The sequence below is a fragment of the Spironucleus salmonicida genome, chromosome 5, assembly GCF_000497125.1.
Source record: "Spironucleus salmonicida strain ATCC 50377 chromosome 5, whole genome shotgun sequence".
NCBI classification, from domain to species: Eukaryota; Fornicata; order Diplomonadida; family Hexamitidae; genus Spironucleus; species Spironucleus salmonicida.
The window spans coordinates 863,512-884,567 of NC_090600.1; the positions used below are offsets into that span (position 1 = coordinate 863,512).

Here is a 21,056-nt window from a genome sequence, read left to right on the forward strand (position 1 = left end):
CTATTCGCGGTTTTGGAGAAACGGGATTTTCGGTTTCTCTGGGTTGCGGCCAGGACCGCGAGCAGTGGTTCCCGCGGCGGCAGAATGACGTCCCCGCTCAACTTCTTCACCTTCACCCCCGCCGGGTGCAACCTCGACTACATTCAGGTACCGCCGCGGAGCCCCCAGAAGCCCAGTCCTATGGTCAGCCAGTCCCCGCACCGGCAGCGGATCCGGCGCAACGCGGCCTCCATGCTGCTCCGGGGCGGCTTCCAGCTCCCGCCACAGCTGGGTGCGCTCCATACCGTGGAGACTCTCGGCTAGTCCGCCAGGCTGCCCTCGCTGCGCGCTCCCCTGCCTAGGCAGTTCTCAGACGGGCAGGTGCAGCCCGGTGCGGCGGGATTCTAGTGAACGAATGTCTCACTACGGCCCCTGCATCATGCTCTGGCTCGAGATGTCCCTGTTCCCCAGCAGCAGCGTCCCGTCCCCGTTGTCGTCCCGGTCGAGGCAGACCGTGCCCAGCGACTCTAGGTGGGGCAGGTCCTCCGCGATCGGCAGGAGCTTCGGCGCCCCGTACTCGTTGTCGGTGATCTGCCTCTGCTTTCGGGCCAGCGTCTTGCGGATGGAGCGCATTCGGAATTTGGAACGGTCAAAATGTGCCTCGGCCGCGCGCGGGCGCGAACTCGGGGTTGGGCGCGGGGCGTGCTCTGCGCACTAGCAGATGACATCATGTCCATGCCACGAGTAGCCTACATGCGCTAATTATCACTATTATAGCTACAATGTCCCTTTACAGCAATGCTACTTTGGCTACCTGCCTTAAGATCCAGTTATAAGTCACACTGCTATCAGGCTATTTTACGCCTTAGCACTGAAAACCTAAATAGAGCTAAAGCTTAGTCCTCTTGTCTACACCGCTAAACTCATGCACGGATTCACCGCGTAGTATCATATGACGCATTCTAGCTTATAATTTGCTCAAACCTTTATACTCACCGGAAAACCTCATAATTTATCTATTTTCACCAATTCCTGCACTACCTCGATACCCACGTTTTAAATATTTCAACCCTCCAAATTAGCTCATAATTAACCCCCACACAACCCCATCCAACCCCCTCCACCCCCCTCCACACCCCAATTACCACCCACACCACAAACGTAAATTCCACATCCTTCGCCATTTTCTATTTTTATTTTCTATTATTACATACTATTATTATACATTAATTTTCACTATACCACATTTTCCCCTTCCAAATGAATTTGGACCTGAGAATTTTTCTGCGCCATTTCGCGAACCAGGACATCATCCAGCGCGGCTGGCACCGCCTGACCTTCCAGTTCTCGCACCCGATCGAGCTCGCGGGCGTCTCCCCGCTGATCCACGACTTCGTGGACCGGCGCGACCCGTCGCGATTTTTCGACAGGGCGACCGATTTTTCGTACAATTCGGCCACAAATTCGATTTCCACTCCCTCTTTTCGCATCGAATTTTTCGACCAAATCGTCCAATTTTCGGCGCTGCTTTTGACGCGTTTGCGCCTCGCCACAACGAATTTCTCGCTCGAAATTTCGCTAAAACTCGATTTCACGCATTTTCCGAATTAGATTCCGGCCGCTGCGCCGAGCGTTTTTGCCACAACTTTCATACGCAAAATTCTACTGTAAAATATGCTAATCCCGTCGATTTAGCCGTTTTCCGAGTCGTTCCAGGACGTCCATTTCAGCGATTTCGAGCTCGTTTTCATGTGGCGAATTAGCAGCGCGCAGGGCGTCAAGAACGCGCAGAGCGTCCTCCTGCTGCAGGATTACTGCTTCGAAATTTTTTACCGCGAGAGCTTCGAAAACGCGTTTCGGCAGCTTAAAAATATGAAGAATTGCGGGCAATTTCTGCTCTAGTACGCTGAGCAGAAAAAGCGCTATTCGCACGTTTTTAGCGATGCCGCGGAAGCGAAGAATTTCGCGAAATTGCAGCTTCAGCTGGTCCAGAAATTCCACTTTCTGCTGAACCAGGACGTCGCGGAAGTGAAAATTAGGCAAAAGCAGCAATAGCCGTCCTGCGTCGACTTTTTCGAGGACGAGCAGGTCTCGTCGCTGAGCGCTTCGAATTTCGAGTTTTCGGAGCTCCAGGACGCGGTTTCCGTCGATTATCCGGGCGAAACGATTCAGAATAGCGAGAAATTCGCGGTGGTTAAAACTGATGGATTTCGCCGTAAGAACGTCTATGAGACGAAAAGTTAGCTGATTCTGAGGATCGATAGTGATAGCGAGAATTTTGGTGCGGAAAATGCTTAAAAATCAGGTTTTAGCGAGCAGAATAAGCTGGAAAATGAAGATAGCGAGTATTTAGTTGATAATGTGGGATAAATAGGGGTGGAAGGTGATGTTTAACAGTTATAGTGTGATGTTTAAGAGAAAGAACGTGATATTTAAAAGCAAAAACCTATCATTTAGCCCCAAAAAGGTGAAACTTAAGAGCAGTAATGTGTTATTTAACCCCAAAAACCTCTCTACATCGAGCAAATCGTCCCAGACGAAATCTTCTTCAAACAGCTCTTTAACGCGGCCCAGGACATCAGAATTAACGTGAAAACGTGCGTTTACCAGTCGGATTTCGCACTGCCTTTTCTCACGAAAATCGCGCAAAACGTCCCCTCAAAACAGGAATTTATCGGCCTTTTTGACGCCAAAACACAGAAATTCTTGACCGAAAAATTCTCTCAGAAACCAAAGAAACTGCGAAACAACTTGATTGTCACAACATTTGTTCACGGTTTCTAGGGAAATTCCAACGATTTGCGCTATTTTAAGAATGTGATATAACAGCAGAACAAGGGTCCAAATCACCTGTTCCTGCTCGCCTCTAAGTTCTACAAGAACGCGGCGCCGACGGTTTCGATTTTCGAGCTCGGCTACCAGCTGGCGCTCGAAATAATACACTTTCTGGCCGAAAATAACGCTAGCATTTAGCAGCTCAAAAACATCAATTTCGTGGGGTTCTCGCTCGGAAATATCGTCGTTTAGGCTTGCATTTAGAGCAAAATTTTCGAGGATTTTCTGCCTTTTCTTGACTAAAATATCAGCATAAACGGGCCGCATTTGGGCGCTAATAGCGACAAATAGTTGGTCAATATGGGCATGTGCTTTTTGAAGTGTTTTAACAAGCAGCGGTGCATTTCTGAGCTTGAAAATCACCAAATTAGCGATTTGCAGCGTTAAATTCCAAGATATAACGTTTTGTAAGCTGTTGATCAGACGGATTGCATGGAGTTAGTGAGTATCGGCAGTCTAGGATTTTTGTTTAATCGATAGGTTTTTATAGGAAGTCAGGGCGATGGTTACGTAAAATGCAGTTCAGCTGCATTGAATAATCGCAAGCTTTGGAAGCTTACTGGGAGCGGGGTCGGGTGTGAAAATTTGCAGTAGATAATATTGATTAATGCGAAAGAAAAATTCAAGAAAGGGCCATTTTTAGATGTTTAGACAGGAAGAAATGTGCATATTACGCCGTTAATTGATTTTTATACGATAGAACTTATAATTGACGCTTTGTGGTAGTGAGTTCGTTTACCTGACTGATAATTTTATAGATTTTACAAGTAAATTAAAAAATTGGTTCGTAATGTAATTATCGCTGTAAATAATATAAACATAAGGTTTATATGTAAGGGATCTTTTTAGTGTGAGTTTATTTAATCTAGATTATCAACAAAATAAATTAATATATTATAATGATGCGTATAGTTTGAATATTTATTTTAGTATTATTTCTTATAGCGTTTAATTTATGTAATAATTTTAAGTTTGCTGTTAATCTCACTAAAATAACTCGATCAATATTTATTAATTACATATATATAAAGTATTGTATTCTTAAAAGTATTCAGTAAAAAAGGTAATGTAGTATATATATGCAAAGTATAAATATTGTCCTTATTTATTCTATCAAAAATGAGAAAGATCTCGCTAAAGTCGAATAAATCTTTCAAGATAACCAGGAGTACATCATATTCAAAATCTGCAAATTTGCTACCCCCTATCTCTACACCTCGCATCATGCTTAAGCAACTATCATGCAAAGATGTTAAGTAGAAGGAATTATTCAGAGAATCTATCGACTCCAAGACATTAGAATTGTCTACTACGGACGATGGTTATGATGATATGTACCTTGATAGTTGTTTACTCGAAAATGTAGATTAGGTAGAGTTAGATGATGAATTTATAGAATGACGCCAATTCAGCCTAACTGTGATTTAGTTTATTCGACTGTAAATATATGATGATATGTAGACTAGTAATATAAATGAAAATTTCTAAAATATTAATATTGATAGTTTTGCTTAAATTAAAAAAAAATACAACAAATTTGTTATTATCATTATCGATTAATCCAAAAATGTATGTTTTTTTTAAATTTTACCATAAATTTTTAGACAAAATTCGTAGATGATGAGTATTTAATCGATATAATTATATAAAGAATAAATTTGTTGTATGGAATATTTATATATAAATGCATTATTAATAATGATATAGTATCTTAATATACATTAATAATTTGACAATTCCAAACAAAAAAGTAACATTATTACAAGTAATAAAGTATATATTCATTACAAATATATTTCAGATAAGTAGTAACTGTCTATTCATTATACAAATGAGTAATAAAAGATAATTAATGAAATTTAGCTGATCACTTGCTAACAACATCATTTATGAAGAAGTTGAGCACAGCCATAGCAGACCAAAGTCTGTTACCAGCTTCAGTGTAGGCGATAGATTTAGGTCCATCCATTACACTAGCAGTTTACTCATCACCACGTTAAGCAGGAAGGCAATTCATGAATACAGAGTTAGTAGCAGTAAGAGCCATAGCTTCGTCATTGATCTGGAAAGGCATGAGGTGTTTATAACGTTCAGCCTTCTGATCTTTAGAGATGTGATAAGACATCCAAGAATCAGCATACATAATGTTAACACCAGCACAAGCTTTAATATCATGAGCGATGGTACATTTACCACCGGAAATACGGTTAAGAGTGGCTACTTCATCAATGACTTCCTAAACTGGGGAATAATCTTTATGATCAGGGCAAATAACAACCATTTCCATACCAAGCATGGCACAAGCACGCATAATATCATAGGTAACATTATTATAACAATCTCCAGAATAGCACATTCTAAGGCCCTTGAAGGAACCAAAATGCATCTTGATTGTCATGAAGTCACACACCATTTAAAGAGGATGCGCCCAATCATCAAGAGCATTGATACAAGGAACAGAGGCAAATTTTGCGAGCTCAGTCATAGAAGCACGAGTGGGAAGACGGGCAGAAACGACGTCTACCATTCTGGAGATAACTTCAGCAGTATCCTACATGGTCTCTTTTACACCTAAGTTAGAATTAGCACCTAATTCATAGTAAATGCAGTGACCACCGAGGTTTGTCATGGCAGTCTCAAGAGAAATACGAGTACGAAGAGAAGGCTTGGCAAAGAAGGCTAAAAGTTACTTGCCAGAGCAAGATTTTTGATATTTCTCTGGGTTAATCTTCATATCAATAGCAGTATCAATAAGGCGTTCAAACTCAGCAGGAGCAAGAGATGAGATAGTAAGAAGATGTCTGGTATTCTTGTAAGGCATTGGGAAGTGGTGACCAAATCTAGAAAAAAGATTTAAGAATATTATTTGTTAAATTATTAATCTCTATTATTTCCCCCTCCATTATGTTCAAAAATATATATAAATATACCATAATTATTCTACTTATTTTGTGATTTTCTTAAATATGTGAGTATGCCTCAAAAATAGTTTTTAAATAATGACATATAAAAAAATATTACAATATTAGTAAAAACTAATATATTTTTTAATTAATAAGTTTGTTCAAATATCATAAAGTCTGTATTGCTCAAATAATTATAACTAGACTAATAATCATTACTAATCTCCACAATATTATCTGCCACTGTATTATTACTTATAAATTTATTTATATAATCTGTCATTGGGTTTTATATTATTAATTATTCATATCCTGTAACTTTTTAATGCACTATATATTTATTTTATAAATAATAGTAATCCTACTTCATATTGGGTTTATATAAAAGTCATACATTTAAACATTAATATTAATTGCTTAAGTATGATAAACATAGAAGAGATATTTAATATACTTTCACATTGCAATATCATCATCGCTCACTATGAACCACTTAACCTATAACGAATAATTACTAACCAAATACAATATTATTATCTTATATATAACTCCAAAACTATGTATATTCTAGATCATTTATTAGTACGTAAATATACTGAATTTACAATGGTTAGTGGGGGAAAGTGTTTTTATCTGAATCAGATAATTAATTCTTTTCTGCCATGATATCCTCAATACTCCGATTGGAAGGTCCAGGTACTACTCACGCGCACTTAATAACGGTTGCTGCAGGATGGACATTCATAAAATGATTCCTTTCTAAATGCGTAATAGATTCCAATACGAGTTATACTAAAAAATTAAAACCATAAAGAGGATATTTTTAACATATGAAAATACAACTACTAGATACATAATTGGTTCTGGAAACTAAAAAATGTTATATTTTACTTTCGATATATGCGGTAGATTAGTAGCAAGCCCTAATATTATTGAGTGCCTGCCACTGGTAATGCTACTACTATCAAGTACCTAGGGTTAGTAGCTTTAGATAACTATCTAAAAATATGTATACACTAAGAAATCTGGAAATGTAACAAAAATAGCTACACTAATACCCGTCTTTACGTATTCGCAACAATCCAGAAACACCCGAAGCTAAAATTTCGAATTTTAGCAAATATACATATGTATATTGTAAATATTCGTTTCGTAAAATTAACTATTCCCCCAATACTACTTAAGTTCTTTCAGAAACAGTTTCTGTAAAGAAGTAGTTTAAGGAAATATTATCATAAAATACGGTTATACTAATTTGTAATATGGTGAACCTTAAGCAAAAGGAAACTATCATCCCCAGTACACAACTAACAGAGTTTTCGTCCGTGAAGTCTCTAGCCCTCGCTTCAGTGAAGGCTGGAAACCTCAACACCAGAAAGCTTGCCGAGATGGCTCCTGGGGCGAACCTGATGGAGGCAGCAGGTGATCTTGCAGCCTAGCACCGGGTGCTGGTATTCGCCCTACAGGTACTGGAAATGAACCTACCAAAATCTCAGCGAGAGCTCTGCGCGAGAATGATGCGGAACCTGACAGCAACCAGCACTACAAAGGCCTATCGCGCCATTCTGAGCCATATAGAATATGCGTGAATTAACTTAACCTTCGTCGTGTACATGTGAGATTTTTACTTCACCTTATTCCACTTCAAAGGGGCCATAGATCTTGTCCGGAATATTCGTATGTAATGAGAAGAGGTAAATATATAAATAAATATTGCATGCTTTAATTTTCATTGTAGTAATTCTATAGGATCCGGGAATCCAATCAAAATACAGCACACATTAGCTTATAAGCGGAGGCCTGAGGTGAATCAAGTAGGTTGACCTAGCGGGCCTTAAATTTGGTGGGATCGAATCATGGTACCAGGACAATCATGTGATAGAGGTATACTATTCCTGGTCCGGGGAGTAAATGCTTAACTAGGTACAGCTTGATGAGCCTTTCGCAAAGCTCTTGTAATACTGGCGGGTGGGCTTGCAATAATATTGTAGAAGTATAGTGTTATAATTGTAATCCTGATTAATATCGAAAATATGTTGTTATATGCTACCTATAGAATAGTGTATAAACTATGGATACCTTTTACTAGTTAAGTATGTAAATTATATAGAACCTATCATATAATTAAGATCCTATTGAGTATATAATATCGTTAGTTTTTCCTTTGGATAAATATATCCAGCAATTTTTATAAGAATAAATACATTGAATTAGTGATTTTAATTTTGTTATTTATTATTAGCAGTGACTTAAAGATAATAATTGGGATATTACTTACTAAAATCAATGTAATAGCGTAAATTTATGTGCAAATCTTTTTTAAACCTATTTTTATATGAGACATGTTTATGTTTAACTACTAATTATATAATTATATAATATTGGTTAATATTACTTTTCAAACCACTCCAAATTTCATATAATGAACTACGTTAAAGTTTCAGAGGCGTTTGAAAAATCAAAGACTATGGCAGCTCAACAGGCGGAAAATGAAATTCCATCACTAGCATAATTCATTGAGAAACGAGACTTTATTGGAGCTGTCACACTTCTTAATTTCTAAAAATAAACAAACACTGTTCCAGAAGGAATACATCCTGATTTATGGTTAGCGTATTGTCATTTTCACTTAGGAAACTCTGATGAGGCATTAAGAATCTATACTGAATTAAATTAGTAAGAACCTCCTCCATAAGACCATAATTAGCTAGAACTTTATAAGGCAATATGTCTACTTTATTTAGGTAGAATGGACGAAGCTCGCTCAGTTGCAACTAAACTTCCTGCATCACCACTCTAAAACAGGTTATTATTTCATGCATGTTCTAGGTTATTAGATGAAGATTCATTATAATAATATCATTAGAAGCTCAAAAATATCTCTCCAGATTAGATGGCTCTTGCTGCGGTACATTTTTTGAGAACACATTATAACTAAGCACTTGAATGTTATGAAGAGGTATTAGCAGTATAATAGGAATATTATGCTATATATATGCATATGGCACTTTGTTTTTATAAATTAGGCGAATATGAGAGATGTGAAGAATAGTTATAAAATTATAGAGATCATGCTGACGATTCATTTACTTCTATTAATCTCTTGGCAGCTACTAAATTTAAGATGGGAAAATTAAAAGAAGCTAATTAACTCTTAGACTAGATGAAAAATGATCATTCTATATCTGAATTACCATAATTTAAGCATAATAAATGTCTGTATTCTGGTTTAAATGCAGCCACTCATATTCTTTAAACATTAACATCTGCAGTACCTGAAGCACGCGCTAATCTTTTACGTCTTTATATTGAGTAACGCTAGTATAAGGCAGCATATGATTTAATGTAGAATTTTGAACCAGCGGTATCTTAAGAATATTGTTTGAAAGCGGCTGGATTCGCCTATTTAGGACAACATACTACTGATATGGAAGCTTTAACATATGCTAGAGCAGCGTATGCAACTGTGGGTTAATCTGATGCAGATAAAGATACTCTATTAGGTCGTCGTTCTATGGCTGCAGCTTACTTTTTAGATGGAGAATTTGATGATGCCGCAGTTTATTATGATTCGATCGCCGAGATACCTAAAGAATCAGAAGAATAATTTGATCTCAATTATGGTCTCACATTAGCAGCAATAGGAAAAGATGATTAAGCTCTGGAATTCCTTGCCAGACAGATTAATTCACCATATTTTACATTAATCCATAAACAATGGCTTGCTAGATTATTTATTCGCTCAAAACGTGCTAAAATGGCATTTGAACTATATTAAAAAAGCGAATCAAACAATCCAAGAACTGCACAGTTATTGAGAATCATTGCTCATGAATGTTTTGCAGTAGGTGAATTTAAATTAAGTGCTGAAGCAAGTAAAATTTTAATTAAAATAGATTCTGCTAGCGAGAACTTAAATGAATATAAAACGATGTTTAGAGCAGCTATGGCAGCGAGCACTTTAAAAGAGAGAGGTAAAAAAGTAACGCCACCTAAAATGGTTATGGAAGAGTGATGGAAATACTATTTTAGTCAAAGTATTTAAAGTTGTAATTTTAAAATGAAACATCGGTATTTAGATATTATATGTAATTTTAATTTAATTCATGCTTGATTTTTCTAAAAATCTAGAAAATTAAGTATTGAAAATCATTTTTATATACTATATATTTTATATCTCAATTAATTAAATTAAAATACTGATAAATCTAATGTTAGTTATGACGGTAAAAAATTATCTCTATATATATTTTATAAAATGACATTATAAGTGTTACTATACTAACTTTATAGGAATATGATAATAGTATTATATTCTCATAAAACAGGGATTAATAGTTATTATTTATCATGTTATTGTATTGCAAGCCCACCCGCCAGTATTACAAGAGCTTTGCGAAAGGCTCATCAAGCTGTACCTAGTTAAGCATTTACTCCCCGGACCAGGAATAGTATACCTCTATCACATGATTGTCCTGGTACCATGATTCGATCCCACCAAATTTAAGGCCCGCTAGGTCAACCTACTTGATTCACCTCAGGCCTCCGCTTATAAGCTAATGTGTGCTGTATTTTGATTGGATTCCCGGATCCTATAGAATTACTACAATGAAAATTAAAGCATGCAATATTTATTTATATATTTACCTCTTCTCATTACATACGAATATTCCGGACAAGATCTATGGCCCCTTTGAAGTGGAATAAGGTGAAGTAAAAATCTCACATGTACACGACGAAGGTTAAGTTAATTCACGCATATTCTATATGGCTCAGAATGGCGCGATAGGCCTTTGTAGTGCTGGTTGCTGTCAGGTTCCGCATCATTCTCGCGCAGAGCTCTCGCTGAGATTTTGGTAGGTTCATTTCCAGTACCTGTAGGGCGAATACCAGCACCCGGTGCTAGGCTGCAAGATCACCTGCTGCCTCCATCAGGTTCGCCCCAGGAGCCATCTCGGCAAGCTTTCTGGTGTTGAGGTTTCCAGCCTTCACTGAAGCGAGGGCTAGAGACTTCACGGACGAAAACTCTGTTAGTTGTGTACTGGGGATGATAGTTTCCTTTTGCTTAAGGTTCACCATATTACAAATTAGTATAACCGTATTTTATGATAATATTTCCTTAAACTACTTCTTTACAGAAACTGTTTCTGAAAGAACTTAAGTAGTATTGGGGGAATAGTTAATTTTACGAAACGAATATTTACAATATACATATGTATATTTGCTAAAATTCGAAATTTTAGCTTCGGGTGTTTCTGGATTGTTGCGAATACGTAAAGACGGGTATTAGTGTAGCTATTTTTGTTACATTTCCAGATTTCTTAGTGTATACATATTTTTAGATAGTTATCTAAAGCTACTAACCCTAGGTACTTGATAGTAGTAGCATTACCAGTGGCAGGCACTCAATAATATTAGGGCTTGCTACTAATCTACCGCATATATCGAAAGTAAAATATAACATTTTTTAGTTTCCAGAACCAATTATGTATCTAGTAGTTGTATTTTCATATGTTAAAAATATCCTCTTTATGGTTTTAATTTTTTAGTATAACTCGTATTGGAATCTATTACGCATTTAGAAAGGAATCATTTTATGAATGTCCATCCTGCAGCAACCGTTATTAAGTGCGCGTGAGTAGTACCTGGACCTTCCAATCGGAGTATTGAGGATATCATGGCAGAAAAATACAATAAGACATACGGTTATCCTTGTATAAAAGATTCGATAATGTTTTTAGAAATAATCATATTTATTCATGTTTATCAGTATAAGAACTATGCTCTTGGCAAAAATATAAATAATAAATATTTTCTAAAATAGTTAACTGTAATCATAAAATCTTAACTTAGCTAAGGATCTTTTACATTTTAATTTAAACATATTGGATTATTTTTTAGTAATTTAATAATTATTTCTAATATAACAGTAGAAATTAATAAACAGATAAAATTTGTTATCTAATATAGTTACTGAAAAGCATTGATAAATAATACTAAAAAAAGTTCTCTTATAATAGATTTGGTTTAATTAATTTATATAATAATATTATAAGTGCTACATATAGATACATAAATATCAACAACTTTGTATTTTTTAACATTTAATAGTATTGCAGTATCTTAAGGAAATTGCATCTTTTAAATTAGTCTTAACAAGGAAAATCAGTGTATATAATTTATGATACTTAATTCCGATAGTTATTAACTATTTTTATTAAATAATCTTAATATTAATAACAATTAAATTCCTAATATTCGTTTGAGCTTTTATGTAGTAAGTACAACTATGAAAAGTAATTATTTATTAAAATGGAATCCTACTAGTAGTTATATATTAAGTAAAGGTCAAAATAATAAATTTAACAATTATAGTAGAAATAAATTAACAATTTGTTGTTTACTTAATTTATGATTCAGATATAAGTATTTATTGCCTAATAATAAGATTTATACAGTATTAGTTTTTATTGATAATTATAAATGGAAAGCTTCTATACATTACTACTAGTTAATTCCAACTTTTTAGTTAAATTTATATTTAGCAAATAATCAGACAATGACTTGAATACAAATGCTAGATAGTCAATCTAAGGAATTTGTTCATATACACATCAAATAATTTTAGATTAACATATATAAAATTATGAATAATAGCTAAAGGTATTGTAATTCCTTTTTAAGAAACATTATATAAAATAAGTCTTGTTAATATCCTGAATCTATAATAAATAAAATTAAAATTTATATCATAGAAGTCTGTTAATTTTTTATACTCTTTTATGTCTTTATATATATAATAATTGATATTTTGTTAATAAACCTCAAAACATTAAAATAGTCTAAATGTCTATATTTTATATATAAAACTATTATCTATTGAAAATAATAAGTACTATGTTTAGTATAAAAAATAGCGACAAAGGTTTATTTAAAATAAAAATAATAATATTATATATGAGTTGAAAAACGATAAATTTCTATTTTATACATATATCCAAAATAATACATAACTGTCGTAGAATTTTGCTGTCCGCAAAAACTAGTTTTTATTTTATAAGGAAACTATATAATCTAATTATAGTAATCTAAAAAAACTAAAATATTAAGATATTGTTTTCCTATCATTATTTTTTTGGTAATATACTAAGTTTTCATTAACTATATTTAAAATATATAACAGTCTCTATTATTTTTAATGAACTTCGAAATAGAAAAAGAGTTTGCAATACGCAGCATTTTAAAAAATGATACTGATATTGAGTTCCTTCAAAGTGTTATATAAAATACGTCTAAAGCTGATATTGAAGCCTATATTTCAGAAAGAATCGATTATAGTTATATTATTAATTTCGCTCATAATTTGCTTCAAAGAAATCCCACTGATTAGGAAAGAAAGGTTTTTAGCAAAATGTTGCTATATTTAAACGAGGATAGTACTGTTTAAGCGTATGCTGAAATTTGTAAGTATTTGAACGATTGAATATATATTATATGTTAATATCTATCTTAATATATTAAATAGTAAAATTCAACTTTATGTGTAATAAATAAAATTAATATTATACTAATTTAATAAATAAGAAATAGATAACTAAAATATATTATCATTTACGATTTAACGTGGAAATGTAATGTGAATTAAGGAAATCATATTATATTCTATATCAATGAGATCTTACTTTTCTTAAATTATAGGAAAATCTTAGTTTTTAAATAGAATCAACTTATTTTAGATAAATATGTTTTACCATAAGAAAACTACTAATAATGTGATTTACTATATAGAAACAAGTTTCTTAACTAAACTTAATAATGTTAAAATTTAGAAGCTACAATTTTTCACATAAAGTAATTAAAATAGAATTTATATTTGATTTGAATAACTTAATTCTTAAAAAACTATAGACTTAAGCATATATAACATAAAGCTAGATTTCAAATAGTAATTTAGTATCTAAATTCCTAAAAACATAATAAACAAACATTTTATATAACTCAATTTTAATAATCTAATATATATTTAAGCAGGCTTATAAAAACTAATAATAGATTCAAATTTATATTTATTATATAACAAAATTTATATAACTAAAATAAAAATGGATCATATTTATTCTATCCTAGATATAAAACCAGTTCTAGGGCAACATCGAGTTAAATAATTAACTGATGGCATTCATCCATAATTTATATAAGTTCACGGGAATAATAAAAGAGTATGGCCAGAGTATCAGTCAACTAAAGTTTAAGCGCCAAATATTACTAAAATAAAAAAATCGAATTCCAAATTAAAAAATTCAAACCCCAATCTAATATAGCAATAAATTGACAATTAACCCAAATCTCTTCTTATTAAAAAGTAAAAATCGTTAATTCCTGATCTTCCATAAGACTTTAATAAATCTAAAAATATTGGATAGACTAAGATACCATTATTTTCCAATACAATTAAATACCAGTAAACTTTTCAAAAAACACTAAAGGTAGATGATTTATAAATTGATTAACCATTATCAGAAGGTGATTTTGCAGATATGAGAAGTTAAGGTCAGAAGTTTTTCAAAGATATAGAGGAGAGTTGGTAGTTTTAGGGACATGAATTAGGACTGTCTCGCAAAATTATATCTGATAATTTAGTCGGTTAATCATCATTGGAGTAAATCAAAATTTAGCCACAATTAGCATCTAAAGGATTAGTAAGTGACAGTGATGATATCAGCAATAGCTTATATGATAATAGTTAAGCGAATTAGAAAGAAAATGAAGGTAAAATATATTTATCCAGAGATATTACCGCTGGTACCGAGACTGATCTGAGCTAATCTGGTGGGTGTGCTGCCGCTGGTACCGAGACTGATCTGAACTAATCAGCTAGACGTGCTGCCGCTGGTACCGAGACTGATCTGAACTAATCAGCTAGACGTGCTACCGCTGGTACCGAGACTGATCTGAGCTAATCTGGTGGGTGTGCGGCCGCTGGTACCGAGACTGATCTGAGCTAATCAGCTAAACGTGCTACCGCTGGTACCGAGACTGATATGGACGAATCAGCTAGACGTGCTACCGCTGGTACCGAGACTGATCTGAGCTAATCTGGTGGGTGTGCTGCCGCTGGTACCGAGACTGATCTGAGCTAATCAGCTAGACGTGCTACCGCTGGTACCGAGACTGATCTGAGCTAATCTGGTGGGTGTGCTGCCGCTGGTACCGAGACTGATCTGAACGAATCAGCTAGACGTGCTGCCGCTGGTACCGAGACTGATATGAACGAATCAGCTAAACGTGCTACCGCTGGTACCGAGACTGATCTGAACGAATCAGCTAGACGTGCTGCCGCTGGTACCGAGACTGATATGAACGAATCAGCTAAACGTGCTACCGCTGGTACCGAGACTGATCTGAACTAATCAGCTAGACGTGCTGCCGCTGGTACCGAGACTGATCTGAACGAATCAGCTAGACGTGCTGCCGCTGGTACCGAGACTGATATGAACGAATCAGCTAAACGTGCTACCGCTGGTACCGAGACTGATCTGAACTAATCAGCTAGACGTGCGGCCGCTGGTACCGAGACTGATCTGAACGAATCAGCTAGACGTGCTACCGCTGGTACCGGGACTGATCTGAGCTAATCAGCTAAACGTGCTACCGCTGGTACCGAGACTGATCTGAACTAATCAGCTAGACGTGCGGCCGCTGGTACCGAGACTGATCTGAACGAATCAGCTAGACGTGCTACCGCTGGTACCGGGACTGATCTGAGCTAATCAGCTAAACGTGCTACCGCTGGTACCGAGACTGATCTGAACGAATCAGCTAGACGTGCTACCGCTGGTACCGAGACTGATCTGAGCTAATCAGCTAGACGTGCGGCCGCTGGTACCGAGACTGATCTGAGCTAATCAGCTAAACGTGCTACCGCTGGTACCGAGACTGATCTGAACTAATCAGCTAGACGTGCGGCCGCTGGTACCGAGACTGATCTGAGCTAATCTGGTAGACGTGCTGCCGCTGGTACCGAGACTGATCTGAGCTAATCAGCTAGACGTGCTGCCGCTGGTACCGGGACTGATCTGAGCTAATCAGCTAGACGTGCGGCCGCTGGTACCGAGACTGATCTGAGCTAATCAGCTAAACGTGCTACCGCTGGTACCGAGACTGATCTGAACTAATCAGCTAGACGTGCGGCCGCTGGTACCGAGACTGATCTGAGCTAATCTGGTGGGTGTGCGGCCGCTGGTACCGAGACTGATCTGAACGAATCAGCTAGACGTGCTGCCGCTGGTACCGAGACTGATCTGAGCTAATCTGGTGGGCGTGCTACCGCTGGTACCGAGACTGATCTGAGCTAATCTGGTGGGCGTGCTACCGCTGGTACCGAGACTGATCTGAGCTAATCTGGTGGGCGTGCTACCGCTGGTACCGAGACTGATCTGAGCTAATCTGGTGGGCGTGCTACCGCTGGTACCGAGACTGATATGAACTAATCAGCTAGACGTGCTGCCGCTGGTACCGAGACTGATCTGAACGAATCAGCTAGACGTGCTACCGCTGGTACCGAGACTGATCTGAGCTAATCTGGTGGGCGTGCTACCGCTGGTACCGAGACTGATCTGAGCTAATCTGGTGGGCGTGCTACCGCTGGTACCGAGACTGATATGAACTAATCAGCTAGACGTGCTGCCGCTGGTACCGAGACTGATCTGAGCTAATCTGGTGGGCGTGCTACCGCTGGTACCGAGACTGATCTGAGCTAATCTGGTGGGTGTGCGGCCGCTGGTACCGAGACTGATCTGAACGAATCAGCTAGACGTGCTACCGCTGGTACCGAGACTGATCTGAGCTAATCTGGTGGGCGTGCTACCGCTGGTACCGAGACTGATCTGAGCTAATCTGGTGGGTGTGCGGCCGCTGGTACCGAGACTGATCTGAACTAATCAGCTAGACGTGCGGCCGCTGGTACCGAGACTGATCTGAGCTAATCTGGTGGGTGTGCGGCCGCTGGTACCGAGACTGATCTGAACGAATCAGCTAGACGTGCTGCCGCTGGTACCGAGACTGATCTGAACGAATCAGCTAGACGTGCTACCGCTGGTACCGAGACTGATCTGAGCTAATCTGGTGGGCGTGCTACCGCTGGTACCGAGACTGATCTGAGCTAATCTGGTGGGTGTGCGGCCGCTGGTACCGAGACTGATCTGAACGAATCAGCTAGACGTGCTGCCGCTGGTACCGAGACTGATCTGAGCTAATCAGCTAGACGTGCTGCCGCTGGTACCGAGACTGATCTGAACGAATCAGCTAGACGTGCTACCGCTGGTACCGAGACTGATCTGAGCTAATCAGCTAGACGTGCTACCGCTGGTACCGAGACTGATCTGAGCTAATCTGGTGGGCGTGCTACCGCTGGTACCGAGACTGATCTGAGCTAATCTGGTGGGCGTGCTACCGCTGGTACCGAGACTGATCTGAGCTAATCTGGTGGGCGTGCTACCGCTGGTACCGAGACTGATCTGAGCTAATCTGGTGGGCGTGCTACCGCTGGTACCGAGACTGATATGAACTAATCAGCTAGACGTGCTGCCGCTGGTACCGAGACTGATCTGAACGAATCAGCTAGACGTGCTACCGCTGGTACCGAGACTGATCTGAGCTAATCTGGTGGGCGTGCTACCGCTGGTACCGAGACTGATCTGAGCTAATCTGGTGGGCGTGCTACCGCTGGTACCGAGACTGATATGAACTAATCAGCTAGACGTGCTGCCGCTGGTACCGAGACTGATCTGAACGAATCAGCTAGACGTGCTACCGCTGGTACCGAGACTGATCTGAGCTAATCAGCTAGACGTGCTACCGCTGGTACCGAGACTGATCTGAGCTAATCTGGTAGACGTGCTACCGCTGGTACCGAGACTGATATGAACGAATCTGGTAAGTTAATCAGCAATAGGCTCATAAGCTTGTCTAATACAAACATAATCATTTAGGAAATACAACCCATGAAGCAGCTGCAGCTTCATTCGTCTGTCAGCGATAATGATGGAAAAGTATCCCTAAGTAACGTCCCATCCTACGAATCCAATGCGGTTAATAACGACAGCAATGCTCAGTTTTTTAAGCTCGAACTAAAGACCCCCGTTTATAACGATAATCAGCTCTTTTTATCACTTGATAACAGTACAATCGAGGAGGATAATCCAGAGCAAATCGATTTCAACCAGTCATAATCTACCAGAACTGCAAGCCAGATACCTCTGGCGTGTCAAAAACAACCACTGCAGCCCCTCGCAGCCCTGCTAAATCCTAAATTGTCCCGGGAGAGCAAATCCAGTGTTGTTGGCTAGCTCCCACCAATCGGCTAACACCCGGCTAGACGGCCTGTACAGATTGCTCCAGCTAATAAGCCTCGTCCGATTAGCGGCGATCCGTACGGGCAGGCTGGGCCGAAGCGGCCTAAAAATCAGCGTGACAGCCTCTATCTACACGGCGAACGCGACATCTGGGGCGACGACTCGACCACGCTATTTAGGAACCCTCGGATTATAAAAAAAGAAATTGTGAAAAAGGAGATTAGTTCCGTGTACGGGAAAAAGTGATTAAAGCTCATTTCACAATCTCGGTTGTCAAAAACTTATGCTTTAGTAGCTCCTCTGCGCTGGGCCTCTTGCTTTCGTCCTTGCTTAGACACCTTTTAACGAAGTCCTTCAGGTCGTTTAGCCCCTCAAATTCGACTCCAAATTCAACTTTTCCTTCCTAAATCTTCCTCTTCGTAATTTCGATGTTTTCGTCAAAAAATGGGGGCTGTCCAACACGCATTTCGTACACCAGGATTCCTAGCGCCCATATATCACTTCTGGAGCCGTAGGATTAGCCCGAGACTACCTGTGGCGGCAAGTAGTCCAAAGTGCCACATTGCGTTCTTCTTCTACTTTGCTGCAAAACTGACTTCGCAGCAATAAGAGGCTGATGAACCGACCATCCGAAATCTGACAATTTAGGGACTAGATCCATAATGCTAGGTGTCAAAAGGGTTGATTTTTGTAAAGAATTTGCTTGTTTTTATAAGAAGGGCTATGAATACCCTAAAACTATATTTTCAAGCTTTATATCTCGATGAACGATGGATTTAGAATGAAGGCACGCCAGTGCTTTAGCTATTGCTTTTGTAACATGCTAAACCTCCAATGGTGAAAATCTGTTGGTTTCCAAATGTGCGTACAGCTCTCCTCCCGGGCAATATTCTAAAACTAAAACAACTCGCTTATCATCTTAAAAATACGATAACAATCTAACTATATTAGGGTGTCTAAGATTAGCATGTATATCAAGTTCTCTACGAAGTTACCCCTCGCAGCGTTCTTTCAAAATATATTATTTAAAAAGTACTTTCAGTGCTACTAACATGCCAGAAGGTATATGCCGTGCTAAATATACTGTGCCATACTTTCCACGGCCCAAAAACTTACCAATTGAAAAATCATCCATCGTAGGAACGGGAAGCATGAAATTTTAGGAACGATAAATATTTTGTAATATATTATATAATATTAAAAATTATTCACCAATCAGAGTTATCTGACTCTTCTATTAAAATTTCTACACCAGCAGTAAGTAATTGCGCCATATTTTCTTTTTCTTAATAATAAAGTACCACTAAACAGTTTGTCTATTAAAAAAATTTATTCTGGTGTTAGATTAATTAATGAGACTGAATATGTTTGCTACTTAATTTATCTAAACGGTTTAAGGTGTTATCAATTAATAATTATATATTTTTGAACTTATGTAGGTTATTTACTTCAGAATTTGCTAGCTGATTAAAATCCTCTTTGAAATCGAAAAAGGACATTATAGATGGTTATAAATTTATATATAATACTAGATATCTATATATCCAATCCCTAACAAATATTAAAAATATATTTGAGGAATTTCATTTTTAATTTCGAAACTGTAAAAACTAAGTTAGCATCAAAATATATAAAAATACTATGAATTTCTCAAGAATTTTATCTATATGATATTAATATATGAAATAGTTAAATATAAAATTTGCACTTTTTCATTAGGTAAACATCTTTATATTATATAAAGTTAACAATGATTATTGAACTCTAAAAATGTTCACAGTAATTTAAGAAAAATACAAAAAGATTCTGAACTTCCCACCAAAATCATAGAAACCTATCACTAAATAGGTCTAAAATAATAGTTATTGCCAAAATCTTAAGATTTAAAGAGAAAATTCTATAACCCTTAAAACTACTTCATTTTAAAGCATTCCATCCTCAGCAAATTCTCTAAAAAGAGCCAATTCGTTCGATAACACAGCCTTTAAACCTTCTAAATTGCATCGCAATCTATCTTTACAGCCGCAGCAACTACACTTTTACACAAATAATTTATAACGCTACATACCATCTGAACCGCCTACGGACAAGCTGGCTGAGTATTAGAGCCTATCGGCCTCGTATTTCACCGCTAAGAGCAATGGCCAATTTGGCATGCGGCAAATTAACTATTTTTTCCAGAAATGCAAGAGAACGTCCCGGGGAACTGTAATCGACCAGGTGTTCAACGACGAAAAGGAGAGCCGGGAGAGCATCATTTTGCCAGTTTCGCAGGTGCTCAGAAAGCACGGCAGAGAGCAAATGCGGTAGCGGTTCGAGCGCGTGAAGTGGATTTGCGAGTGAAGTCGAATTTTTGAGTTTTTGAGTTTTTTGAGTTTTTTGAGTTTTTTGCGTTTTTTACAATTTTTACAATTTTTGAGTTTTTTGAGTTTTTTACAATTTTTACAATTTTTGAGTTTTTTGCGTTTTTTACAATTTTTACAATTTTTGAGTTTTTTGAATTTTTTACAATTTTTACAATTTTTGAGTTTTTTGAATTTTTTACAATTTTTACAATTTTTGAGTTTTTTGAATTTTTTACAATTTTTACAATTTTTGAGTTTTGGCAAAAATGCGTCGCCTGAAACGGGCTAATTCACGCTTCAAAAGTCGTATTCTACGGTAATTTACCATACTCTAATTGTCGTATTTTGATGTAATTTTCGCTCCTTTTCGAGCCAAAAAAGTTGGACGAAACGCACAAAACAGCGAATTTAGCCCCAAAATGACGAATTTGGCGCAGCTTTTTCACGCGAAAATGGCGATAATCCGGGAAAAATTTGCGGCTGAAAAGACGATTTTGGGCGCGTGAGGGAGCGAAAAGCGAAATTGTTGCGTGAAATTTCAGTTTCAGTGAGGAAAAATTGCGAAATAACGAAAAGTTGGCGATAACGATTTCTGTAGAATAGTTGCAAATTGGGGTGGAAGGGAGGCGGGTTGCGTAGAT

General features: G+C 37.4%; 12 protein-coding genes and 1 pseudogene across 12 annotated transcripts; 8 read left to right on the plus strand and 5 right to left on the minus strand. All coding sequences in view use genetic code 6, as the record gives it.

The window, feature by feature from the left end:
* Window positions 1-84: 84 nt before the first annotated feature.
* SS50377_25120 (uncharacterized protein) lies at window positions 85-390 on the plus strand (the record flags this gene model as incomplete). Its single annotated transcript, XM_067908956.1, has 1 exon — window positions 85-390. One exon carries the CDS (start codon window positions 85-87, stop codon window positions 388-390), a length of 306 nt encoding a protein of 101 aa, XP_067763777.1.
* Window positions 391-399: 9 nt separating this feature from the next.
* SS50377_25121 (Hypothetical protein) lies at window positions 400-660 on the minus strand (annotated as a pseudogene).
* A 579-nt stretch (window positions 661-1,239) lies between these two features.
* SS50377_25122 (putative serine esterase) lies at window positions 1,240-3,543 on the plus strand (the record flags this gene model as incomplete). The annotated part of the gene is made up of 1 exon (XM_067908957.1): window positions 1,240-3,543. One exon carries the CDS (start codon window positions 1,240-1,242, stop codon window positions 3,541-3,543), a length of 2,304 nt encoding a protein of 767 aa, XP_067763778.1.
* A 390-nt stretch (window positions 3,544-3,933) lies between these two features.
* On the plus strand, window positions 3,934-4,215 carry SS50377_25123 (putative preprotein translocase subunit SecA; the record flags this gene model as incomplete). Its single annotated transcript, XM_067908958.1, has 1 exon — window positions 3,934-4,215. The coding sequence occupies one exon, from the start codon at window positions 3,934-3,936 to the stop codon at window positions 4,213-4,215; it is 282 nt and encodes a 93-aa protein (XP_067763779.1).
* Window positions 4,216-4,681: 466 nt separating this feature from the next.
* On the minus strand, window positions 4,682-5,635 carry SS50377_25124 (Ornithine carbamoyltransferase; the record flags this gene model as incomplete). The annotated part of the gene is made up of 1 exon (XM_067908959.1): window positions 4,682-5,635. One exon carries the CDS (start codon window positions 5,633-5,635, stop codon window positions 4,682-4,684), a length of 954 nt encoding a protein of 317 aa, XP_067763780.1.
* A 1,344-nt stretch (window positions 5,636-6,979) lies between these two features.
* SS50377_25125 (uncharacterized protein) lies at window positions 6,980-7,306 on the plus strand (the record flags this gene model as incomplete). The annotated part of the gene is made up of 1 exon (XM_067908960.1): window positions 6,980-7,306. One exon carries the CDS (start codon window positions 6,980-6,982, stop codon window positions 7,304-7,306), a length of 327 nt encoding a protein of 108 aa, XP_067763781.1.
* Window positions 7,307-8,139: 833 nt separating this feature from the next.
* SS50377_25126 (Intraflagellar transport protein IFT56) lies at window positions 8,140-9,732 on the plus strand (the record flags this gene model as incomplete). The annotated part of the gene is made up of 1 exon (XM_067908961.1): window positions 8,140-9,732. One exon carries the CDS (start codon window positions 8,140-8,142, stop codon window positions 9,730-9,732), a length of 1,593 nt encoding a protein of 530 aa, XP_067763782.1.
* Window positions 9,733-10,469: 737 nt separating this feature from the next.
* SS50377_25127 (uncharacterized protein) lies at window positions 10,470-10,796 on the minus strand (the record flags this gene model as incomplete). Its single annotated transcript, XM_067908962.1, has 1 exon — window positions 10,470-10,796. One exon carries the CDS (start codon window positions 10,794-10,796, stop codon window positions 10,470-10,472), a length of 327 nt encoding a protein of 108 aa, XP_067763783.1.
* Window positions 10,797-13,819: 3,023 nt separating this feature from the next.
* SS50377_25128 (uncharacterized protein) lies at window positions 13,820-18,316 on the plus strand (the record flags this gene model as incomplete). The annotated part of the gene is made up of 1 exon (XM_067908963.1): window positions 13,820-18,316. The coding sequence occupies one exon, from the start codon at window positions 13,820-13,822 to the stop codon at window positions 18,314-18,316; it is 4,497 nt and encodes a 1,498-aa protein (XP_067763784.1).
* Window positions 18,317-18,323: 7 nt separating this feature from the next.
* Window positions 18,324-19,223, minus strand: SS50377_25129 (Aurora kinase; the record flags this gene model as incomplete). Its single annotated transcript, XM_067908964.1, has 1 exon — window positions 18,324-19,223. One exon carries the CDS (start codon window positions 19,221-19,223, stop codon window positions 18,324-18,326), a length of 900 nt encoding a protein of 299 aa, XP_067763785.1.
* A 55-nt stretch (window positions 19,224-19,278) lies between these two features.
* SS50377_25130 (uncharacterized protein) lies at window positions 19,279-19,569 on the minus strand (the record flags this gene model as incomplete). The annotated part of the gene is made up of 1 exon (XM_067908965.1): window positions 19,279-19,569. The coding sequence occupies one exon, from the start codon at window positions 19,567-19,569 to the stop codon at window positions 19,279-19,281; it is 291 nt and encodes a 96-aa protein (XP_067763786.1).
* A 271-nt stretch (window positions 19,570-19,840) lies between these two features.
* On the plus strand, window positions 19,841-20,413 carry SS50377_25131 (uncharacterized protein; the record flags this gene model as incomplete). The annotated part of the gene is made up of 1 exon (XM_067908966.1): window positions 19,841-20,413. One exon carries the CDS (start codon window positions 19,841-19,843, stop codon window positions 20,411-20,413), a length of 573 nt encoding a protein of 190 aa, XP_067763787.1.
* Window positions 20,414-20,681: 268 nt separating this feature from the next.
* On the plus strand, window positions 20,682-20,921 carry SS50377_25132 (uncharacterized protein; the record flags this gene model as incomplete). Its single annotated transcript, XM_067908967.1, has 1 exon — window positions 20,682-20,921. The coding sequence occupies one exon, from the start codon at window positions 20,682-20,684 to the stop codon at window positions 20,919-20,921; it is 240 nt and encodes a 79-aa protein (XP_067763788.1).
* Between the last annotated feature and the right edge of the window lie 135 nt (window positions 20,922-21,056).